The sequence below is a fragment of the Diabrotica undecimpunctata genome, chromosome 5, assembly GCF_040954645.1.
Source record: "Diabrotica undecimpunctata isolate CICGRU chromosome 5, icDiaUnde3, whole genome shotgun sequence".
Classification (NCBI taxonomy): domain Eukaryota; kingdom Metazoa; phylum Arthropoda; class Insecta; order Coleoptera; family Chrysomelidae; genus Diabrotica; species Diabrotica undecimpunctata.
Genome location: NC_092807.1, coordinates 98456932 through 98480457, shown reverse-complemented (window position 1 = coordinate 98480457; position 23526 = coordinate 98456932). Strand labels below are relative to the sequence as shown.

At 31.7% G+C, this 23526-nt stretch overlaps 1 protein-coding gene across 1 annotated transcript in view; it reads right to left on the bottom strand.

The window, feature by feature from the left end:
- LOC140441541 (uncharacterized) overlaps positions 1-23321 on the bottom strand; it is a 129942-nt gene extending 106621 nt beyond the window's left edge. The window contains exons 1-3 of the mRNA XM_072532327.1: positions 23124-23321; positions 5543-5737; positions 4643-4816 (exon numbers count right to left, since the gene is read on the bottom strand). Coding sequence (XP_072388428.1) covers positions 4643-4816; positions 5543-5737; positions 23124-23175 — 421 coding nt within the window. The 5' untranslated portion in view covers positions 23176-23321. The remainder of the gene's footprint in view (positions 1-4642; positions 4817-5542; positions 5738-23123) is intronic.
- Positions 23322-23526: the final 205 nt, after the last annotated feature.

Below are 23526 nucleotides of genomic sequence, written 5' to 3'. Positions count from 1 at the left end.
TTCAGATTCCAATACTTCTAGTTCCTTAATTTCTTTATTTTGTTCCTCATCAGACTGATTACTTGTGTGATCAATTTCATTTTCATCGTCGGAGTCCATAATTTCGTTCCTGTGAAAGTGCCAATAGTTTGGCTTGTTCTATTTCGTAATTCATTCTAGAGAAAATAGTTTATATATACAACAAATAACGCCACGAATTAAAATTGTCTTAGTTACCTAGCGAATTAAAATTGTGTCTTCGTCACCCAGGTGGGGTCTAATCGGATTGCAGAACACTGTACTCACTTTGACGATCAACTTACAACTGAAATTGGTTCAGAATATCCAACGGCAACATGTTTTAGTAAGCTATAGAGAACCAATAAAACATCGTGTATTAACCATAGAATTATGCTAGTTCTAAGTGTGTTAGGGGTACCATTAGGCCCCACCTGGGTAACGCCGGGTTAACAAATGCATTATAAGCCAAGAGAGCAGGCTTCACAAGTGGATTCAGTTAATGGACTAATTTATGATTGAACAACGGGGAATCCTTCGACTGTATTGTACGTTCTTTTTATTTTGCTTTCGTTGTCAGTATTAGTTAGTATTTTGTCAGTGATTTTAGAGTAAAATTATATTGGAATATTATCAAGCGAGGGAGATTTCCATCATCAGCTGTTCTTGGTTTATAAAACTCACATGGTCACTTGTCAGCACAACTGTGCCAACGAAATTTGACAAACGGCTAAATAAAAACTAAAAAATAAAGAAAACTTTATAGACTGCTTCATCAAAAATATAAAATTTTTGATGAAGCAGCGAAAATAACAAAAATAAGTTTATGCAACCTACATCGAAAACAAAACTAAAATTAGATGATAACAAAATGTAAATTCTCTCATTGTATTTTCGGACAAATGACCGTTTTATCAATCATACTTTGCAAATTATTTTATAAACAGATTTAGCAATGAACCAAGTTATAATTCTGAGGTCAAGTGATTTGTATGAGTTGGTTTATTTATGGTTTATTAGTCTAGATAAGTAAAGGTAAACTTTATTTATCTTATTACGAAAAACGGACATAAATGGTAAATGTTTTTTTAAAGTTATATACCAAAAAAGAATCAAAAAGGGACAGAAGCGAATAAAAAATTATGGGTCATATTAAGAGATGAAAGATTGAACAATGGAATGGGCAGAAAATATATCAGACCTTTTATCTTTACCTCTTTTTATCTGTAGACAGTGTGTCCGTAAAGTATGGAATAAATTCATATTTCCTACATGAAAAGCCTTTTTGAAAAAATCTAAAACACGTCGATTTTTAAATTTAATGTTCTACATTTTACAACAAAATTTCATTATACAAGGTGATACACATTACAGTGATGACGTCATCGGCTCTTTTTTAAATGTAAAACCCTGTATTTTAGGACATCTTTAGATCGATAAAAATGAACTGATTTCTAAAAAGTATAATACTCTAGTCTAATGGATATAATTTGAAAGATATGCGCTTAGAAAATAAATTATTTATTATCAATTGCAAAAAAGTAGCCTACTTCTAGTTTTTGGTAAACTGTAATTATTTTTAATAACATTCGATAACAATTAAGTAGTACAATAATGGTCTTATAAAGTGACATTCTGGAGACCTCGAGAAACAAAAAGAAGCGTGGGAAGACCCAAAAAGAGATGGATAGACGATATAACAGCTGTAGCTGGAAAGCAGTGGATGAGAATTGCAAAAGATAGAAAAGCGTGGAAGCAATTGGAGGAGGCCTATGTCCAACAATGGATAAATAAAGGCCGAAGAAGAAAAAGTACAATAATTATATTAATTCGTGAATGTTCTGTATTATTGCTTAGAATTAATTTTAAGTAGAAAGGAATTTGAGGGAAAGCAAAGAATTGAAATAATCATGATGATTGGGTATGGAGACAAATCGCGAACTCAGATGGAAGTATGTAATTTATTTAATGATAAATATCCAGAAATACCCATTACGCAGTCAACAGTAAGTAAGATTGAAAAAAAATTTCGAGAAACTGGTACGGTTGAAAATGCACGCAAATCAGGTCGTCCCTCTGTAAATTATGTTACAACATTAGATGTTCTACTTGCTTTTGAAGAAGATGCGCACACTTATGTTCGTAAGGTTAGTAGTGATCTCGATGTTTGCAAAACAACGGTACACAAAGTACGTAAAAGTAAGTAAAATGCACAGTTGTACAGGAAGTAAACGAGGATGATCCAGATAAAAGAATACCATTTTGCAAAATAATGATGGATAACAGCCACCGAAACCCTCTCTTGGTTCAAAGATTATTTTTTCTGATGAGGCTACATTCAAATTAAATGGCGATTCATGGGCAGTTTTTAAGTGGGTATCTCGTACCTACTTTAGTTAATTTATTCCCCAGTACAATTAATCTTGGAGGTTTTGATAAAAGTTTATGGTTTCAACAGGATGGTGCGCCTCCGCATTATGCTTTAGATGTTTGAAGGTATCTCAACGAAATTTTTCCGAACAGTTGGATTGGAAAACGTGGATATACTGAATGGCCAGCAAGGTCGCCAGACCTCAATCCTTCGCATTATTTTATGTGGAGTCATTTAAAGAATGCTGTTTATAAAACGAAACCTGTAAATATTGGAGACTTAAAAACAAGAATCCGTAAAGAAATAAACAATATTTCTTTAGAAAACATAAACAAGGTTCTACAAGAATTTGTACAACGTTTGGGTTACTGTCAAATACAACAAGGGCTACAATTCGAACATTTAAGAATAAGTCATGTATTAATTACTGGATTACTTTCAAGTTATTTATTAATATTATAAGTCAATAAAAATTAATTTTCTAAGCGCATCTTTCAAATTATATCCGCTGGACCCCCAGTATTATACTTTTTTGGAATCAGCTCATTTTTATCGATTTTAAAATGTCCTAAAATACAGGATGTTACAATTAAAAAAAGAGCCGATAACGTCATCACTGTAATGTGTATCGCCTTGTATAATGAAATTTTATTGTAAAATGTAGAACATTAAATTTAAAAATCGACTTGTTTTAGATTTTTTTAAAAAGGCTTTCCATTTAGGAAATATCGAAGTTATTCCATATTTTACGGACACACTGTATATATATATATATATATATATATATATATATATATATACAGGGTGTCCCACACTATTTTACCCATGCTATATCTCTTAAACGAATAGAGATTTTCGAATGGGATGAAAAGTGATAAATTCTACTTGTAATACACTTTAATATGGCAAAGAAAACATCATCCCCTAAATATTCATCCCTTAGTTACAACCCCTAACTTTAATTTTTTTAATAGCACCCTGTATATTTTTTTATAGTTTTGGATGTGGTCTTCTATCGTCTATTCAATCGATTTTTTTAAAATAAAATGGGTTTCCAAGGTATCAAGAAAATATCAGTTTATTTTTTATTTTTGTTAAAAATTAATCAAGATAGTCTTAAAAAATAGAATAGAATATAAAATAGAGTAATATACAAAATATCCAGAGTGTAGTAGGAAATTTTCAAAACTTTCAATAAATCTTCCAAATAGTATATGGAATGTTGATTTAAAATTCTGACAATTTCGTGATACTTCTTGGATATGTTTTTCTAGGAATCTACTAGGTAGGAATAAATATTTATGTATTCTTGATAAGAAGTTTAAATGGGTATAATATAATAGAAATGGGTTCTTACAAGGAGATTCTGATTATAAAGTAAAGTCATTTTTTTTAACAATTCAATTTCTATAATGAATTTCATATTAGAACCTGATATGCAACATAAGTTTTTATGTATGGAAGAGAAGGTTTAGGTACTATTTCATCTAGTGGAACTGGCTGTAAGGCTAAAAAGATTTAACTGTTCTAATCTACAGCAATATTCTACGACTATAACCTAGCGAGAGATCAAAATTAAGACAATTTTGAAGATGAATTGCTAAATGAAGACTTTACTGAACTTTTTGAAGTTGAAGATTTTTGAGCTAACTTTAGTGTTATGGAAAAACTTGAGAAGAATCATTAAACATGTATTATTTTTTTATTTATTATTAAATTTTTCTGTATATAATTTAATTTATTCCTGCCACAGCAAATTGTATAATCAAAAGAGATAGTAAAACATTATTGCGATTTCTTTTAAAAGACAGGTACATTTTATTTTATAAATAAATGTCTATCCTTTATATAACTATCTGTCAGATAAGAAAATATTTATCTGGAGGTGAAAAAACCGGCCATTTCATGCAAATTATTTTAAAATTTTAATTTTTATTTCTTTTAATAACTTCGTTGATCCTAAAAAATTGACTGCGAATTTAGTGATCGGTAAAAAATATAATACAAAACTCGAGTTTTGCCAACAAATAAATTGCCAAACTAGAATTACGCTGGTTTTATACGTAGGACTTATTTGTTATGAAAGTTGTACAACATTAAAATATTATTCTGTTGTCATCCTAGCCTTAAATAGGAGAAAGACAGAAAAAAATAAGTGAAGTGATTCTAGATGCAATTGATTGGATCCCCCGTCGCATGTTGACTCAAAATCACTAGTATTTGATAAAAGCTGATGCCATAAGGAAATAAGTTTAAATAAATATGAGTACTTACTTAGAACTATCATTTGTTTTGATCGTACATCCTCTGATTTAAAAGTCGACACCCCACATGTATAATTTCCTGAAAGCTCGGACGTGGGATTAGGAATAGAAAGTGCTCTGTGGTATTTATTTGGATCTGCAGGATCAGCTTTGTAGTTGATATTTAAACGTCCCTTCAGAATACCTAAAATAAATGCATTCTAAAAATCATCGTAAACAAATGTCAGGCAAGTAAATGGGTATAATATAATAAAAGCATATTATAGCAGTGGTTGGCTGTTATATCAAAATGTAGAAGCAGTGAAACAGCTGCTAAGAGAATTGGTAAATAATTTGTCTCTAGTCGTTTACTCATTATTGAGTGTCGTGATTTCCTATCATACAAGCCCTCTCTTTCCTTCGGCTTCTATCCTGGGCTGCACTCGTGAACTCAGAGAATATCTTGTCACTGGCTTTATGTACTTAATCTGTCCATCAAGTGGGTGTGCGACCTCTGCGTTTGTGCGAAACGTTTTCTGACATTATAAGTCTTTCAAGAGAGGTCAAAGGAGTTGTGATTAGGTGTTGCTTCCTGATAACCCTTCTAGACACTCCTACTCAATTCCTATTCTCACCTCCAAGAAGTGTATCTTAATCACACGGGTGAATGCTGGCAAACCTGAGCAACCTTACTGGAGATTGGGTAACCAACCAGTGACGTCAGGGCAGACGAGGAAGGGGAAAATGGTCCTCTGAAAAGATTGTTGGGTGAGAAGCCAACTACTTAACAGATAAGCCTCGGAGTATAGGACGAATTGATCAGCGACGACTTAATCAACGAAATATGGAATTAGAAATAGGATCGTGGAATGTCTGATCCTTAAATAAACCTGGTGCGAATAGCTATTCGTAAATGACTTAAATAACTTACCGATTGCCGTTGGAGGGTGTCCTGAGATCCACTGATAAACCAGATTCCCGTCGTTAAAGTACCATTTCACTACTAATGCACCGTCATCCACATCTAATGTATAATCGCAGTCTAGTACTACAGGCCGATTGGTGTCCGTCACTGATGGAACTACAATATTGGTGATTTTCACTGCCGACCCGGTTTCAAAAAGACCTTAAATAAAACATAGAGATGTGTTATGATCAATGATTGTTTATTGAAATTAATAGTAAATGAAAATTATTAAGTCCTCGGGAAGAACCGCGTTGGGAATTTGATACTCGACGTTTCGTCACTCATTTTGGAGCCATTATTAAGGGGGATACGGTTTTGTTCGAGTTCGGGGTCTCAATCTGTCTACTCCCCTCACTCGTTGCGTACCAGTATTGTGTTCTGTAGAAATACAAGAATCGTCAAACGGCACTGAGGTCTCAATCTGCTAACTCCTCAGTTTCTAGTGTGACATACCAACATTTTTTTCACAAAAAATATCTGGGAGTTTGATGCATTGTATATTTGGATGCAGTTTTATTTCACTGTTTCCAATATCTAGCAAATGTTTGGAAAACATTTGTGCCGATTGATCCTTTTGCACTTGTACTCTTATGTTAATGGTCAACCGAAATGTTTCGACGTTTGGCAATAAAAATGATTGTTTTAAACATGCATTAATCGGATGATATACTTTATGATAATTGATATCCTTTAAAAGAAGTTAAAAAAATAATTGAATAAAATCAAGATAAATATAAAAATGAACTTGATAAAACCTACCGTTTTTTTTATTTTATTTAAATATTTTATAGAATTTTAAAGAAGTAATAGTGTATATAAAACACAAAACTTACTTAATTGAAATTTGCTTACTGTTATCAATAACATAAAATATCGCACGGCAGAATGATGACAATATCAAAATAGAATGTATAGTCAGTTCACTAATATCAATTTAACTCTTGTAAATTTAACAATTATTTTTTGTGAAGTTGGATAAATAAATAAAATAAAAATAATTACTTTCAATCATAATTTATTTATTTACACCATATAATGTCTTGATCAAATGAACAAATAATAAAATCCCAAACCGTGTTGCTCGATTTTTGAATAAATAATGAAAATCATTTAGAATTATTACTTTGAATTTAAGATGTTAATATTGAATAATACAGTGATGAGTGCCCTACCACCCGGCAAAATAGCGGAAAGGATAGAAGACAGATTAAGTGAGATAGTACGCTATAAAGCTAGTTCTTAGGCTATTTGACTTCAGTCATAGTTATACGGATGACCTCGAAAATATTTTATTTTAATAATTTCTGATGTTAGAATAAATGATTGAATACATTAAGATCTATTATAGTAAAAAACATTAAATAGTAGCGACTTTAAATTATAAATCTTTAAGTTTATTTAATAATAAAAATAATTCAATTGAAATATTTGACTAAACTAAAGGTAGGTATGTTCAGTCCGAAAACAATTATTGTGTGTGGAATTTGTGTAATAGTTAGAGACGTGGTCTATTGACAAGAAGATTGGGGTTCAATTCACACCAAGGATAAAATTTTTGTTTTACTCAATCAAAATAATAAAAAATATGATACATATTAGGTAACAAGTTTTCGAAAAACTCATTTACAATTTATTCTTATTCCAATGTTACAAAATAGAAATACAAAATAATTCAAATTCAATTCCAGTTTTACAGTCTTCAGTTGTATATGCAAAATAATCCGGTGAAGACTGGTTAATGTCAAATCCATCACTAAATTCTCAGTGTTAATATCAACTCCTCTGTACAGGTAATGATTTTCAAAACAATTGACAACATTGGAATGGATGTGCGCTAACAGCTGCCTGCTTTACAGCTAACCAAATCATCAAGCCTTCAGCCATCAAATAATATCGAGAAGTGTTTTTGCACGGTAAACAGAAACTTTTTATTGAAAAAACAATTCGTGAAAATGGTTTTAACGGTCGAGGAAAAAGTGCAAATTGTTGTCTGGCATGTGAATGGATTATCAGACAACATGATTAGACAACAATTTGTAAATATGTTTCCAAATAGGCGGGCTTCAGCACGATCAACAATTCAGTCTATTATACGTAATTTTTTTACATATGGATCCGTGTTCGCTCCAAGAGGAGTTCGTAGACGAAGGGAGGTAAATCCACTTTGGAACTAAGGGACACTTTGATTTGTGCAAGTATTGAGCAAAATCCTACCCAATCAACATCTCGTCTCGGAGAACAATATGGAATTTCAAGATTTAGAGTAGGTAAAATTTTGAAAAGACATGGATACCGTCCCTATAAACTTCATAAATCCAACGAACAATTCCCTGGGGATCAATATAGACGTTTAGAATTTTGTCAAACTGCAATGGAAATGTCACATCAAGATGAACATTTTTTAAAAAACGTTTTGTTCACCGATGAATGTACGTTTTCATTGCATGGCCATTACAATTCAATGAATGCTCGGTATTGGTCTCGAGGAAATCCTCGTCAGATTTATGTCGCTCGTACCCAGCGTCCTCGAAAAGTAAATGTTTGGGGAGGCATAATAGGGAATCATGCCATTGGTCCATTTTTTATAGACGGTATGTTGACTGGGCGGATACTTGGAACTTTTGCAAAATCAAATTGTCCCAGCCCTTCGTAATTTACCAATACCTTTTGATTCCATATGGTTTCAACACGATGGTTGTCTTGCACATAACTCTCGCATTGTCAGTGAATATCTCAGTGCGACTTTTCCTAATCGATAGATTAGTGGCCACGGAGATATTTTTTGGCCTGCAAGATCACCTGATCTTGCACCTTGTGATTTTTTTATGTGGGGATATATCAAGTCCAAACTATATGAAATTGAAGACGGTAGACCTAATTCTGTCCAAGAATTAAGAGAAAAGATCTCTGATTCAATGAGAGGTATTAGTCCAGAAACATTAACTAATGTTAGACGAAACTTTTATAATAGATTGGGTTATTGTTCTGCTGCTAATGGAGACTTATTCGATAATTTTTTGTAAATACATTTCATTAGAATAAAATACGTTTATTTAGAATATTTTTATAGAATTTCTACCTATTTAAACATTTTTTGTAAGTACATTTATTTAGAACGTTCTTTTATGTTTGAAGAATTTTTACTTTATTTTCGAAAGTACGACATTGTTTTTTCAATAAGATTTTCATGTTTTACTGTAAACACTTCTAATAAAGACTGAAATAAATGTTTATTGATTTAAAGCAAAACGATATATTATCTGCATAATTTTAAATTTTAAAAAAGTAAAACCTTCATGTTGGATTCGAACCCTGAGTGCCTTGATGAGAACATTGTGCCTTGAACTCTGATCCATCAGACTTTTACAATTAATTAGTGACAGTTTGGGTTATTGTTCTGCTGCTAATCAAGGCTTATTTGAACATATTGTAAATACGTTTATTTCCAATATTTTTTTTATTTTTGTAGAATTTTTACTTATTTAAACATTCTTTAAACGTTCTTTTAATTTTGAAGAATTTTTACTTTATTTTCGAAAGTACGACGATACTGTTTTTTTAATAAGATATTTATGTTTAACTTTAAACACTTCTAATACTAGTAACGACTGACAAACGTTTAGTGATTCAAAGCAAAACGATCTCTGCATAATTTCAAATTATAAAAAAAAAAGAAATCCACATGTGGGTTTTAAACTCGAATCGTCTGCAACGTCTGTGTCGCAGTGTCGAATTCTTACAACTAATCCACGAAGAATTGATAATTATTTCGTGACAAGAGTGTATGAAACTCGTCAAATCATAGTAGAAATTATTCTTGGTTAATAATTTAAAGCTTTAGATTAAATAATCACTATTAATTAAATTATTTTATTCACATTTTTGCTTTATTGTGGTCAGATTTTACTTTATGCGAAATTAAAAAATGGAAATACGTCACACATACGACGTTACACATAATAATTATGACCGAGGTGATTTAGCTCGAAGCTAACGTCTAAAGGTGTGAGACTATCGATAGTGGTAATGTAATGTAATATAAATTATAGGTTTCTATCGATTATTTCTCACCTCTACGAGTTTCATCTCTTTTTATTTCACAAGGTAACTGTGTTTTCTATCTGTTACGTTAAAAAGCCGGGTGGTAAGACACTCATCACTGTATATTATTGAATTTTATTCATTATTTTAGGGAAATATTAAGTGAAATGACATTTCAGCATTGCATACAACAACTGTAAGTTGCCTACATTTGGCGCAAGTCAACAACTGTAAATTATGTGTAGTGTTTTTTATAAAATATACTTCATTATACCAACACCTATTAGACCTTCCTAGGATTTCAAATAAATATTTTAAAACTATAATTAGCCAAATCTATTTAGTGGTTCTCGATTTATTATAAAAAAAAGTTAAACGCCATTTTATGATATTTTATAATTACATGGATCAAATAAACTAAAACTGTAGAGATGAAGTCGTATAAAACATTTGGAATTTACAATTAAAAAAATAATGCTCATTTATTTTATTGCAATCGGTTCAGTGGTTTTTTGATATTAACTTACAAACACTATGACACGAGGTTTTCATATATAAAGATATTTTGATTTCAAACTCAAGGTAATCAGTTTAATGGTGGATGCCAATTAAAAGCAAACGAGTACGTAATTAAAGTGAGGAAATATGTTTTTGTAAATATGCTGCACAAATATTAAACGTAATTAAAATTAAATCTAGTAATTAATACTTAAAACTACATTCGTACTTATTAAACTTTAAATAATGCACATAAATCATAGAGCTCAATTTGATGTATACAATATATTACAAGTACAAATATTGCAAAAGCTAGATCCATCTTCAATCGGATGGGGGCCTTCTTCAAGAGTCACAACCTCTCTCTTGATACAAAAGTAAGAATGCTGCAATGCTACGTCTTCTCTGTTCTTTTTATGGTGTTGAATCGTGGACCTTGAACGAAGATATGTGCAGAAAACTGGAAGCATTTGAGACGTGACTATATCGGAGAATGCTTAAGATCCCGTGGACTCACCGAGTCACAAATGAAGAGGTCCTCAGAAGAATGAATAAGAACCGAGAAGTAATGACCACCATCAAATCTCGAAAGTTACAGTTCTTCGGGCATATTATGCGAAATGAATCCAGATATGCTCTCCTTCAAACCATCCTGCAAGGAAAAATATTTGAAAAACGAGGTCCAGGAAGAAGAAGAACATCTTGGTTAAAGAACCTCAGAATCTGGTTCAATACAATATCTGTGCAGCTTTTCCGCGCTGCTGCAGATAAGATAATATTGCCATGATGATCGCCAACATTTTTAACGGATAGGCACATCAAGAAGAAGATAAATATTGCTATCTCCCGACAGTTAAATGAATCTCTTTACTGTTTGACACATGTTTCAGAGCATATACATTATAAATCCGACAAATTTGATTTTTGTTCAACAATACTTTGCATTTTTAGGTTTGCAACTGTTAAAATAGATATAGGGGAGGCAATAAAATCCGATGAAAAGTAATAATCTCGAATGCATTTAATATTAAACATAATTTAGAATTTATTTTATATGGGATTAAACCATAATTGGATGTAAGAAGAATAACATTTTATATTTGTTTTGATAGAATGAAACACTCCATATTTTATATATATATATATATATATATATATATATATAAATATATATATATATATATATATATATATATATATATATATATATATATATATATATATATATATATATATAGGTAGATTTTAAAGCATGAATGGGGAAATAAGTAGACTAAGAATAAAAACAAAATTCTCTAATATCCCAATCATTAATTTTCACTACCCAAACGAAGAATATAACATAAAAGTAGACGAGCTTTCCAAATAGATAGGAGAAATATACGACATCGTCCCTAGAAGTCATCAGTTTCGTATTAACATATATGAGTGCGCAAACTTACAAAGAAAAACTTTTCTTAAGAACAATTTTCAACACCTCACTCCAAGGACCTGAATTTAAGTTCAAACATTGTTCTATCATTTCCCAATAACTATTTTGGACCTACTTAATTTTAAAACGTTTTTTAATTGTTAATAATGCGCTTATGACCGAACGGGCGCTCGGGCTGCCGCATGTATAAGAGAGAGAAGTAAATATATGATCTAGGCACAAAGTTTAGCTGGTTTAAATTCTCATTGTAAAAATAAACGACTGCACTGCCATACGAGCTGCATTATCATTTAAACAATAATGGTTTAATAGTTATATATGCACCAAGGGTGTTATTACTTAATTTAACTTACTTAACTTAAATTTAGGGCCGTGATAAATTTAAAAATAATGTTTTTTACTTTTTTTTTTTTTGAGCCATAAAAATCGTAATTTTGCGTATTTCTCTGTTTTAATTTATTTATAACTTAAAAACGATCAAGTTTACAGAAAAACTACAAGGTATCTACTTTGTTCAGAATGATCCAAAAAATTAAAAAAAAATTGTCCGGCCGAAAAAATTGATTGTTACAATTTCTTTTATAAAAAATTATTATTTTAGGGTATCTCATGAAAGTGATTATGCAAAAAATAACAGACCGATCATATTAAAACAATCGGACTCGGACTTCACCTAATTTAATTTATACATAATAGAAGATCCTATTAAGATCGTCTATAGAGTATTCATCATGTCGGGAACATCAGATGAAAGTTTCAATGTAAATAATTTTCCACAACATTCCACTGCTAAATCTTATTGAAGAGTACTAACTCAACAAACATACCCAAGCCCTGAACAAGCAATTGTATTTTCTTCAAAATATAGATTACGCCTTCAAGATTATCTTATACTACTAGGAGCGCTTATACAGCCCAAAAAGAAATTTTTTTTTTCAAGGCTATCCAATAATCGAGTATTCATGTTTCTAGTGGGCAAAGAAATCATGGATAGCTTCATACAGGTACATGATGGTTTAATACTAATAAATGATGAACCAGTTCAAGCTAGAAAATATATTACTCCAGCGGATAGGTTAGTTTTATCAAATGTAGTCCCTTTAATCTCCTATGATATTCTTCTTAATGAATTAGAAAATCTAGGTCTTAAGCTCTATCTTGCTATAGCTCTACCTTGTCCTTGCCTGAATTTAATCATATTTCTAGTTTTAGAAGTCAAGTTTTTATCAACCCTGTTATAAATCCTGTACCAGAATTTATTCTGAATAATCACGGTAAGAAATCCTATCAAATTTTCTTATCCCTAGACAACCAACTATGCTTTAACTGCAAACAGCAAGATGATACCCCTAATAATTGTAAAAATCCTACAAACCCTCAACCATCACCCTCACATTCATCTATTTTATCATACTTCACAAATAAACACCGCAGAAAAACTTTCCAATCAGCCAAGTACATCCAGTAAAAACAGTACAAATGCTGGAAATGTCGAACCAAAAGAATCCTCAGTTACCAATCCAATACAATTACAAATGCAAAAAATAACAGCACTACATCTCCAGATATTACTCAACAGAGAAGCCGTAAATGTGACATTAATCAAATTCTAGCACAATCTCCATCTAATTCACCAGTTCCATCAGAAAATCACAAACACACTGAAATAAGTTTCGCGAAACCAACACAACAGCAACCTAATAATAAACTCAAGACAACCTTAGCTACTGATTAAAAAAAAATAATTAATAAAAAATCACCACCATTTATCCTTAAGCGCGACCAATTTATAGATCAATTTATAGATCTGTTAGAAAATGCACAAGGTTCTCCAGATACTATGGCAACTATAACAAATTACACACATCTGGACTACTATTATTAATTACTAACTTATATGCTCACATAACAGATACATCTCTCAAAATTAAATGTACCAACCTTAGACAAAAAGTTACAAAACATCTCAATGACAAACTCCCTTCTACCGACAATGAAAGTGACCTTTTACAGGACACAGACTAAGAATCACAATAAAACTAAAACTATTCTACAACTAGAAATTAAAAATATCGTTGTTTAAATCAATTCTTCAATGGAATATAAACGGATACTATAATAACTTATACAGATGTTACAAATTATTATTATTATTTTTTAAGGCCTTCTCTCTACTCGGATTGCCGAATGTAGGCCTCTACTAATTTTTGTCATTCATCTCTGTTGTCTGTAAGAGGTTTCCACATTGGTCCTGCAGTTCTTTTAATAGCGTCGCTCCAGCGCATTTGCGGTCTTCCTCTTGGTCTTTTGGCTTCATATGGCCGCCAATTCCCGATTTATTTATTCCGTCGGCCATCCTTAAGACGTTCGTTATATCCAGCCCATTTCCATTTCAGTTTAGCTGCCTGTTCGACAGCATCTTTTACTTTTATTACGAATGTCTTCATTGGTTTTATGGTCTTTGAGTGAGATACCAGCATCTGACGTTCCATAGTTTTTCTGATCTCCATGTTTATTTTAGTGAATGTCCAGGTTTGAGCTCCATATGTAAGTACAGGTAGGATACAGGAATCAAACACTTTGGTTCGCAGTCTTTGAGGTATATTTTTATTTTTAAGTACGTATGAGAGTCTTCCGAATCCTGCCCATCCCATTTTTACACGTCTGCTTATTTCGGTAGTCTAATTTTCATTGCTTACTTTGACATTTTGACTCAGATATGTATATTCATCTACGTGTTCTATCTCTGTCCCTTGGATGTTTATCATAGGTTTGTTGTACCTCTGCAAACACGTTTAGTAGCTGTTGCCATTTCTCTAGAAGGGACCACAAAAATAAATATTTATTCTATTTACTTACTCCCGGGACAACAAAGTGATAAACAGCATCTTTTACACCTTGTGAGACAAATACCATTTCCACGTATTTTAACAGGTGATTTTATTGGTTATAAGAGTATTTGGTGTTTTACATAATAATGATGATAAAAGAGAAATATTTATTGAAGAATTAATAGATCAGTATAACCTATCACTTACCACTATTGAATTATGGACGCCCTATAAGATTCAATATACACACAGGCGAATCAACGCCCTTGGACTTAACGATAGCGGATAATGACATGGGACAGATTAGACTACACTTATAACAGTGATCATCAGCCAATAAATAACAGGTCATGTTCGAGTTTAAAAATGAAAAATACACCGCTAAATCGAAAACCAATGAAGCAAATTTAAAAATATTATAGAAGAACATATCAAACTCTATAAAATATCAGACAATGTTGATAAAGACACAGAAGCTTACTTAAACATCATCTTAGATTCAGCTGAGGTAACAATCAAGAAAACTTCATTTATTACAAAACACCAGTTCCATGGTAATATGAACAATTTAAGATATCGATCAAATAGAATTTCAAAAATTTAAAGTTTAACAAAAAAAAAATTCGTGGAAACAATTTGTATCCACTATAAGCAATAGGACCCCTATGTCTGAAATGTGGAAGAATATTAAAAAAATATCTGAAATACCGGCCTTTAAAAACTTAACTAAAGAAAGATAATAGGGTAATTACAACAGATGTCCTAGAATTTACAAATACAATGCAAATATAAAAATAGATTTGATACAAATTATTATAACAATAATTTGATCAATTTTAAAAATAACAAACAATGCAATGTAATTATACCCTTTGTAGATGACATAGATGCTTAAACTACAAACTTAATATATCTAAATACAAAGAAGCTGTGTCCAGATAATATCTTAATGGGTTTTTAAAGCATTTACCTGAGAATGCACACAATCATCTACTTAATATATTTAATATTATTTGCACAGAACAGAAATTTCGAACAGCGTGGAGAGATTCTATTATAATATCAATATTAAAACCAAAATATTACTAAACAGATCCTGAGTCTTACAGACCAATTGCACTAACATGTACTGCATATAAACTATTAGAAAAAAATGGTCAACCATCGTCTCCTTTGAGAACTTAAATATCGAAATATTATTATTCCAAAACAAAGTAGTTTCTGAGAAAATAGATCAATTCTAGACAATATTATAGACCCAGAAGAGGGTCTATAATATTGTCTAGAATTGATCTATTGATCTATGAGAGTCTATATTCTTTGATATTGAAAGAGCATTTGATACAAACTGGCGCCACTGTATCATCAGATTACTGTACGATTTAGAAATTAAAGGGCACTGTCTTGCATTTATAAAAAACTTCTTACATAAAAGGTATAAGCAAGTGCGAGTAATTGGTAACTTTTCGTCAAAAGTGGAATTAGAAAATGGGATCTCTCAGGGATCTGTTATAAGTCCTACGCTTTTTATAATTGCCATAAACTAATCTTAAACTCCCACTTAAGGGCTGATTATATGCTGACGACGTCAGCTCGTAATATTTGGCCACAGCAAAAACTAAACCAAACCTACTGTAATCAGTACTTAAAAAACTCGACACTATTCACAACACAACACTCAGAATATGTTTGGGAGCCTTTTGTACAACACCAATTAAAAGTTTACTTTGCAAAGCTAATGAATTCTCGTTAAATGATAGAAGAGCTTGTCTTAGACTAACGGATACACCAAAATCTTGAGGATAATCCAATAAATCCCGTCTATAGAAATACTTTTACTGATAAATTACCAAACCCACAGCTAATCCCCGTTCTGCTACACCTTTCTATAAACGAATAAAAGGTCATATTTACCACGCGTATCACTATATAACATTGAACTTACGTCATTTGACAAAAACTCCACTAATCATGATTTAATTATTTCCCGTTACTGAGATTTGTGATTTCTTAGAATATTCCTAACAATTTTTCTCCACTGGTCTTTATCTTCAGCTGCTGTGAGTTTCCAGCTAAATTCTTTATTGATGGCTCAAAAATAACTGAAGGTGTGGGAGCATCTGTAGTAACTCCAGAGAAGGTCGTTACATTCAAGGTATCTATGGTTAGTACTATTTATACAGCCGAACTGTATGCTTTCTATCGTGCCATAGAACTAACCAATCTGACAATAAACTGCAAATATATTATCTTAACAGACTCACTTAGTGCCATACAAAGTATCCGACAAGTGTTTTCAAAAAACCCGCTAGTAAAAAAATTAAAACTGTCTTTTATCAGGCTCATATCAAGGATAATGAGATGAATTTCATCTGGACTCCATCCCATGTAGGAATTAAGGGCGACGAAATTGCTAAAGACGCGGTTGTGAGTGAAATTATAAACACATCGGTATCAAGGACATAAAAGCTTATATAAAAAGAGACATAGAATATGTTACCTACTTTGAGGAGTAAAGAAATAATAATAACGTGTCTCAGACTCGGTCATACTGGGGTAACGCATGATTACTTAATTAAAAAGTGCGAATCTCCACGGTGTAAAACTTGTAATACCACATTAACAATAAAACACATACTATGTGAATGTTCCCTCTAAAATAATCAACGAAGTAACAACCAGATACCAGGAACACTTCTAGAAACCCTAGATGCAGACTGTAATTTCAAAAATAGTATAAATTTCTTGAAAGACATTAGCAAATACCACAAACTTTAATAAACTTATGTAATCTATTAATTTGTCGTTAATGGCCATGTGGTCGACGCGATTATGTAAATAAAAAAAAATGAGTGTGGCAGTTCAGTGGGACTGCTGTTAGAAGTTATACTTCTATACACGCGTTCGCCGTTACAAATTTACATGGGAGTCAATCTGCACAATCATTACATATGTAATGTTATAGATAAGAGAGAGCAGAAAGAGAAACAGAATTAGGTATATAGGTATATGGTGCATCGTTTGCTGTATATGAACAAAATTTGACCTATAATAGAAGTATAATTAATGAATGATTGAATCAATATTTTGATAAAAATGTATATTTTTATTTTCATATACATATGTATGAAAGGAGTTGAAAGCAAAAAAAAATTTTTAGACATACTCTGCAGTAAAATTCATTGTTTATTTTGTTAATAATATAAAAATACAATACAATACACTGCAACATAATTCAATATAATAATACAATACAAATTAAAATGCAACATTCATAAGTATTTAAAATTGATGATAATAATATTAATAAATATTAAATATAGTTACAAAAGGAACATTTTTATTCTCGAGAGAGAAGGAAAGAGAAAATATATCTTCTGTCTCTCTCTTACCTATATCTTATATATGTAATGGTTTTGCCAATTCACTCCCGTACAAATTTCCAACGTCGAACGCGTGTATAGAAGTATAACTTTAAAAAATCATGTATTAAAAAGAGCAGGCACATTCTCATATAATTTTAATCCTGTAAATTTCTATGCATAGAAGTAGAGTGCAGTCAAGAGAAATATTCGAAGATCGACTGAGACTTTTTTATTATAAAACCAAATGTTCAATTTGTACTAAAGGTAAAAATATCAAATAATAAAAAGGTGGTGTACTTCACATGGTGATTGGCAACACGGTAACCAAAACGTAAACAAATATTTTATTTGTCGTCTGCAATAAACTCAATTTCTGAGAGTTGTAACGGGAAATAAATTATTGAAAATATCCAGTGAACAATATAAGACATTAAGTGAAGGAGAGTGCTAAGAAAAAACTTTAAAATCGGTGAAATTACATCCGAAAACACCAAGGCCCTATAAAAAGTAAGATCGCTGTAACTGATAAGCCTAATTAACATCAAAGCATAGAAACGAAACTCTGACCTTTGAAATTGCGACGTTGCCGTTGTGAGTAGACTTTCGGGGTAGACACAGAAAAATAACAACGGTTAATAAACATAAAATAAATACGGTAAACGCTGTCTTCTCTGAACTGTTGAGGTGGAAGACAGTGTTTGGCGCCGGAAAATGGAAAAATATATGAAAAATTTCGACAGTGATGATACACTTTCAGAAGGAGGGGCAAAAAGGAAGGACAGATATAAAGACAGCGAGGAAGAAGATAACATTTTCAGAAAGAGCAAGAAGTTTTCGAGAACACCAACAAAAACTCCAGAGAAAAAAAATGAGGCAACAAAAATTGATCAATTACTAATAATGGTGAGCCACCTCACCGATGATATTAAGGAAATAAAAAGAAATCAACAAGAATGCAAGGAAACGATAGAAAAGCTCATAATGGAAAACAGAGAGCTGAGAAAAGAAAATTCAGAACTAAAACAAGAAAATATAGAGATCAAGGAGGAACTCAGAGAAATAACAAAAAACATGGAAGTTATGGAAAAACACCGACGAATAAATAACATAGTTATGTACGGCCTAAAGATAGACACATATGAGCAAGCAAGGTTAAAAGGAACAATCAATAATTTCATCAAACAACATATAGGAGTAGAGGTTAAAATAAGGAATGCTCACAAGTTAGGCGAAAAAACATGCCTAATTGAATTGGAAAACCAGGAAGAAAAAAGAAAAATAATGGAAAAAAAGCACAAGTTAAAAGAAATTAAAGAGTACAAAATATATATCAACGAAGATGCAACCACAAAAGAACGAGAAATACAGAAAACAATTAGAAACATTGCTCAAGAAGAAAGAAATAAAGGAAATGAAGTCAAGATTGGAGTAAAAAAAATATGGGTGAATAACAGCGAATGGAAGTGGAATGACAAAGAAGGCGCAATATGTAAAAAAACATCAAAAAACTAGCAACTAAATGTACTACTGGAATAAAGTTGACGAAACAATCACAGAACAAGGTTAGCGATAATACGAAAAAAGAAAAAAAGAGGAAAAAAATGATAACGGGACCAAAACACAAGAAAACATTACGAAAAGAACACTTACTTTTGGGAACATGGAATGTAAGAGGCACATATGGAGAAGGCAAACTTAAACACTTAGCGAGAGAAATCGAAAAGTTCCATTTTGACATAGTAGCTTTACAGGAGACGAAACAACTGGGAAATGATATATTAGAAATAGAAGATACAATGTTTTTTAACAGTGGTGGAAAGAATCGAACGTTAGGCACAGGTTTTATGATAAGAAAAGAGCTAAAAGAAGCACTAGTAGAGTTTAAACCAGTATCAGACCGCATATGTAGTATCAGGTTCAAGGGAAAATACCAAAAAATCACCCTCATAAATATTCACGCGCCTTCAGAAGAAAAAGATAATGATGTCAAAGAATGTTTCTACAATGAATTAAACAGAACAATCGAAAATATACCCAGATATGATATGAAAATTATTCTAGGCGACGCAAATGCCAAAATAGGGAAGGAAGAAGTATTTAGACCGACAATAGGAAAATATAGTAAACACAATGAAACTAATGAGAACGGACAATTCCTGATAGATTTCGCAAGAGAAAAAAATATGATCATAATGAGCACATATTTCGAACGAAAAGAAATACACAAGGAAACTTGGATATCGCCAGATAGAAAGACTAAAAACCAAATAGACCACGTGCTCATCGAAAAAGAAGAACAGCAATGTATAAAGAAGATAAGAACATACAGAGGACCAGACGCCGACTCAGATCATTACATGGTGGGCATCAAAATTAAGCAACTGATACCAGAAAACAAAAACAAAATAAAAAAAAAGAAATGTATACATAACCCAATTCGATTAGCAACAAAGAAAGAGCAAGACATATACGAGGAAACAATGGAAAGAGAACTAAAAAAGATACAAATAGAAGAGCAAACTGAGAACAAATGGGAAAACATAAAGCAAATAATGAACAAAGCAGCAAAAGAATGTAACAAACAAGAGAATAAAAAGAGGAAAGACTGGTTCGACATAGAGTGCCAAAAAGAAATAGAAATAAGAAAATCATTAAGGATTGAAATGATCACGAAAGAAACAACAGAGACAAAGAATAGATATAGGGAGCAAAGACAAAAAGTAAAGAGAGTGCTGAGAGAAAAGAAGAGAAAACACATAGAAAATAAGCTAAAAGAAATAGAAGAGAATTACAGAAATAAAAAAATAAAAAACCTATATCAAGGTGCTAGAAATGAAAAAAAAGGTTTCCAACAAAAACCCATATTCGTCAAAAACAAAGCAGGAAATAATATAAGCGGGGAAACAGAAATTGCCGAAAGATGGAAAGAGTATTTTGATGAATTACTAAATGGCAATAATAAGTCAAACCAAAGAGAATACGTGGAAACAGAAGCAAGAATCGAACACTTAGAAGACATAGAAGATAATTCACCCAGCAAAGAACAAATCGAGGAAATCATAAAAAATCTGAAAAACAACAAATCCCCTGGAAGCGATAACATAACAGCAGAGATGATGAAATATGGTGGAAAACTGCTAAATAATTGGATATACAAGATCATAAAGGAGATATGGATAAAAGAACGAATACCCGAAGATTGGAAGGAAGCCATTATTTGCCCATTACACAAAAAAGGAGACAAAACAGAATGCAGTAATTACAGAGGAGTAGCGTTACTAAATACCGTATATAAAATCCTATCAAAATCCATAAAAGATACGCTAGAAAAAGAAGTTGAAAATATAATAGGCGAATACCAATGCGGATTTAGACGAGGGAGAAGCACAACGGACCAAGTATTCATAATCAGAGAATTACAAGCAGAAAGCTATGAACACAACTTACCAACGATAGCGCTATTCATCGACTTCCAGCAAGCATACGATAGAATAAAAAGGAAGGAATTAAAAGAGACCCTTGAGGAACTGGGAGTTAGCAGAAAGTTGCGTAACATGATACATCTTACTTTAGAGAATACAGAAAACAGAGTCAAAGTAAACAATCATGTATCGGACAAATTTATAGTAAACGAAGGATTAAGGCAGGGCGATCCTTTGTCATCATTACTCTTCAATTTATGCCTAGAAAAAATAATGCGAGAAGCGAAAATCAATAGAGAAGGACTCCTATATCATAAAAGACACCAAGTTTTGGCATTTGCGGATGATATAGTGTTGCTGGCAAGAGGAAAAAAAGAGCTACAGGAGATAGTACAGAGAATAGTAAAAGCAGCAAAGAAAATGGGACTTTACATAAATGAAACTAAAACAAAATGTATGCAGTGGACAGATGATCAGTTCAGGGATGGACAAAAGTTTAAAGTAGAAGTAGAAGAAAGATTATCATACGAATTCGAAATGGTAGAAAGATTTACACACCTAGGTACAATAATATCACGCAAACCTAACATTAAAGAAGAAATACAAGCTAGATTAATGGCAGGCAATAGAAGTGTACATGCTCTTAGTGGAATGTTGAAAAGCAGGTTTTTATCAAGAAAGGCAAAAATACAGTTATACAAAACAACTATACAACCAATAGTAACGTACTGCAGTGAGACATGGACAATGACAAAAAATGAACAAAATTTACTGGAGAAATGGGAAAGGAAAATCCTGAGGAAGATATATGGAGGAATAATAAGGGACGGTTTATGGATAAGAAGATCAAATGATGAGTTAAAGAAATTATATAATCAACCTAACATAATAGGAGTCATAAAGGCACAGAGACTAAGATGGCGAGGTCACCTAGAAAGGATGCCGAACACGAGGACTTCAAAAAGGGTAATGAACTACACTATAACTTTAAAAAAGAGAAAAGGAAGGCCAAAAAATAGATGGAATCAGGAGGTAGAAAAAGATATGGAAGAAATTGGACTACAAGGCCAGAAAAGAAAAATGAATAACAAGAAGGAATGGAGAAAAATCACATATCGAGCCAGAGAAGATCTCAGTACATAAAGAAAAGCGAAAATGAAGAAAGAACAAACTTTTTAAGCCATGGGCCTCTAAGGCCTTTAGTGCTATTGTATATATAATACTTCACATGGTTTCGAAGCATGCGTTCCAAGCAAATTTGGAAGCCGCACTGAACTTTTTTTTAATAATAAACAATTTCAATTATTTAGAGTCTAATTTTCATCCTTAATTAATTTATTTTGGATTTTCACAAAATTTTGTGTTCATTGATCGAGCTAAAAAGGATATTAGAAACTAAAACAGTAAAGAAACAGAAGAAAGGGCAATCACAAAAAATCTGGATAAATGCAAAGAAATGACAATGGTATTGGGAAATAAAAAAGAGAATAGACACCAATACAAACAAAAAATCCAGCACCGTAATAGGTAAAAGGTATTAAGAGAATAAGAACAAAAATGGTTCATACCCATTAGAATAGTATCTAATTTAAGAAATCTCTTAAATACTTTCACGGAAAATGTTGCCGCTTTACGTGTTCTTGATTTCCCGGTTGAGCAATGGGATGTCCTATTTATCAAAGTAAAACTTATTTTTCTGAAGTAATAATTGGTAATAAAACGAAAAATAAAGGATGAAACTAAGTTTGAGTATAAAATAAGAAGGGAAATTAAATATAAGGAAAACATAAGAAAGAAAATTTTCATTTTAAAAGCTAAGTTTTTAAAAGACAAAGAGGTAATTTTTAAACATAGTATTATGATGGCAAAACATACGTATATATTTTTTTCAACTAAAACAGTGTAATTTAAATTGTTTTTATGAAACGATAAATAAACAATATTGGTAACACTTACCACTGATTACAACAATTAAAAACAGAACAAAACTGAAGATATTCATTATCATTTGTGTATAACACTTTTAAAATTCACACACGAAACTCCCCAGAACTTTCAAATTTATTACGATTCTCAAGTTAGTCTAATTGTTTTCTGACTGGCGAAGAGTTAGTCGATCAGAACACCCCAGCGATACTGATGTTTTCATAAGGGTACATATTTATTTTATCTCTTTGGAGACATTAGGATGCGCAGGCTCCAAGAACATTCCCAAAAATGTTGTTGGTGTTATCAAAGGTGGCTGGCTTTGATACATTTTTGACCTTTTTGATACTGGGAGATTCCATAATTAATTTATTTAATAATATATTTATTTATGAAAATTTAGAATGCTAGACATTGTACTATACTGACGTGA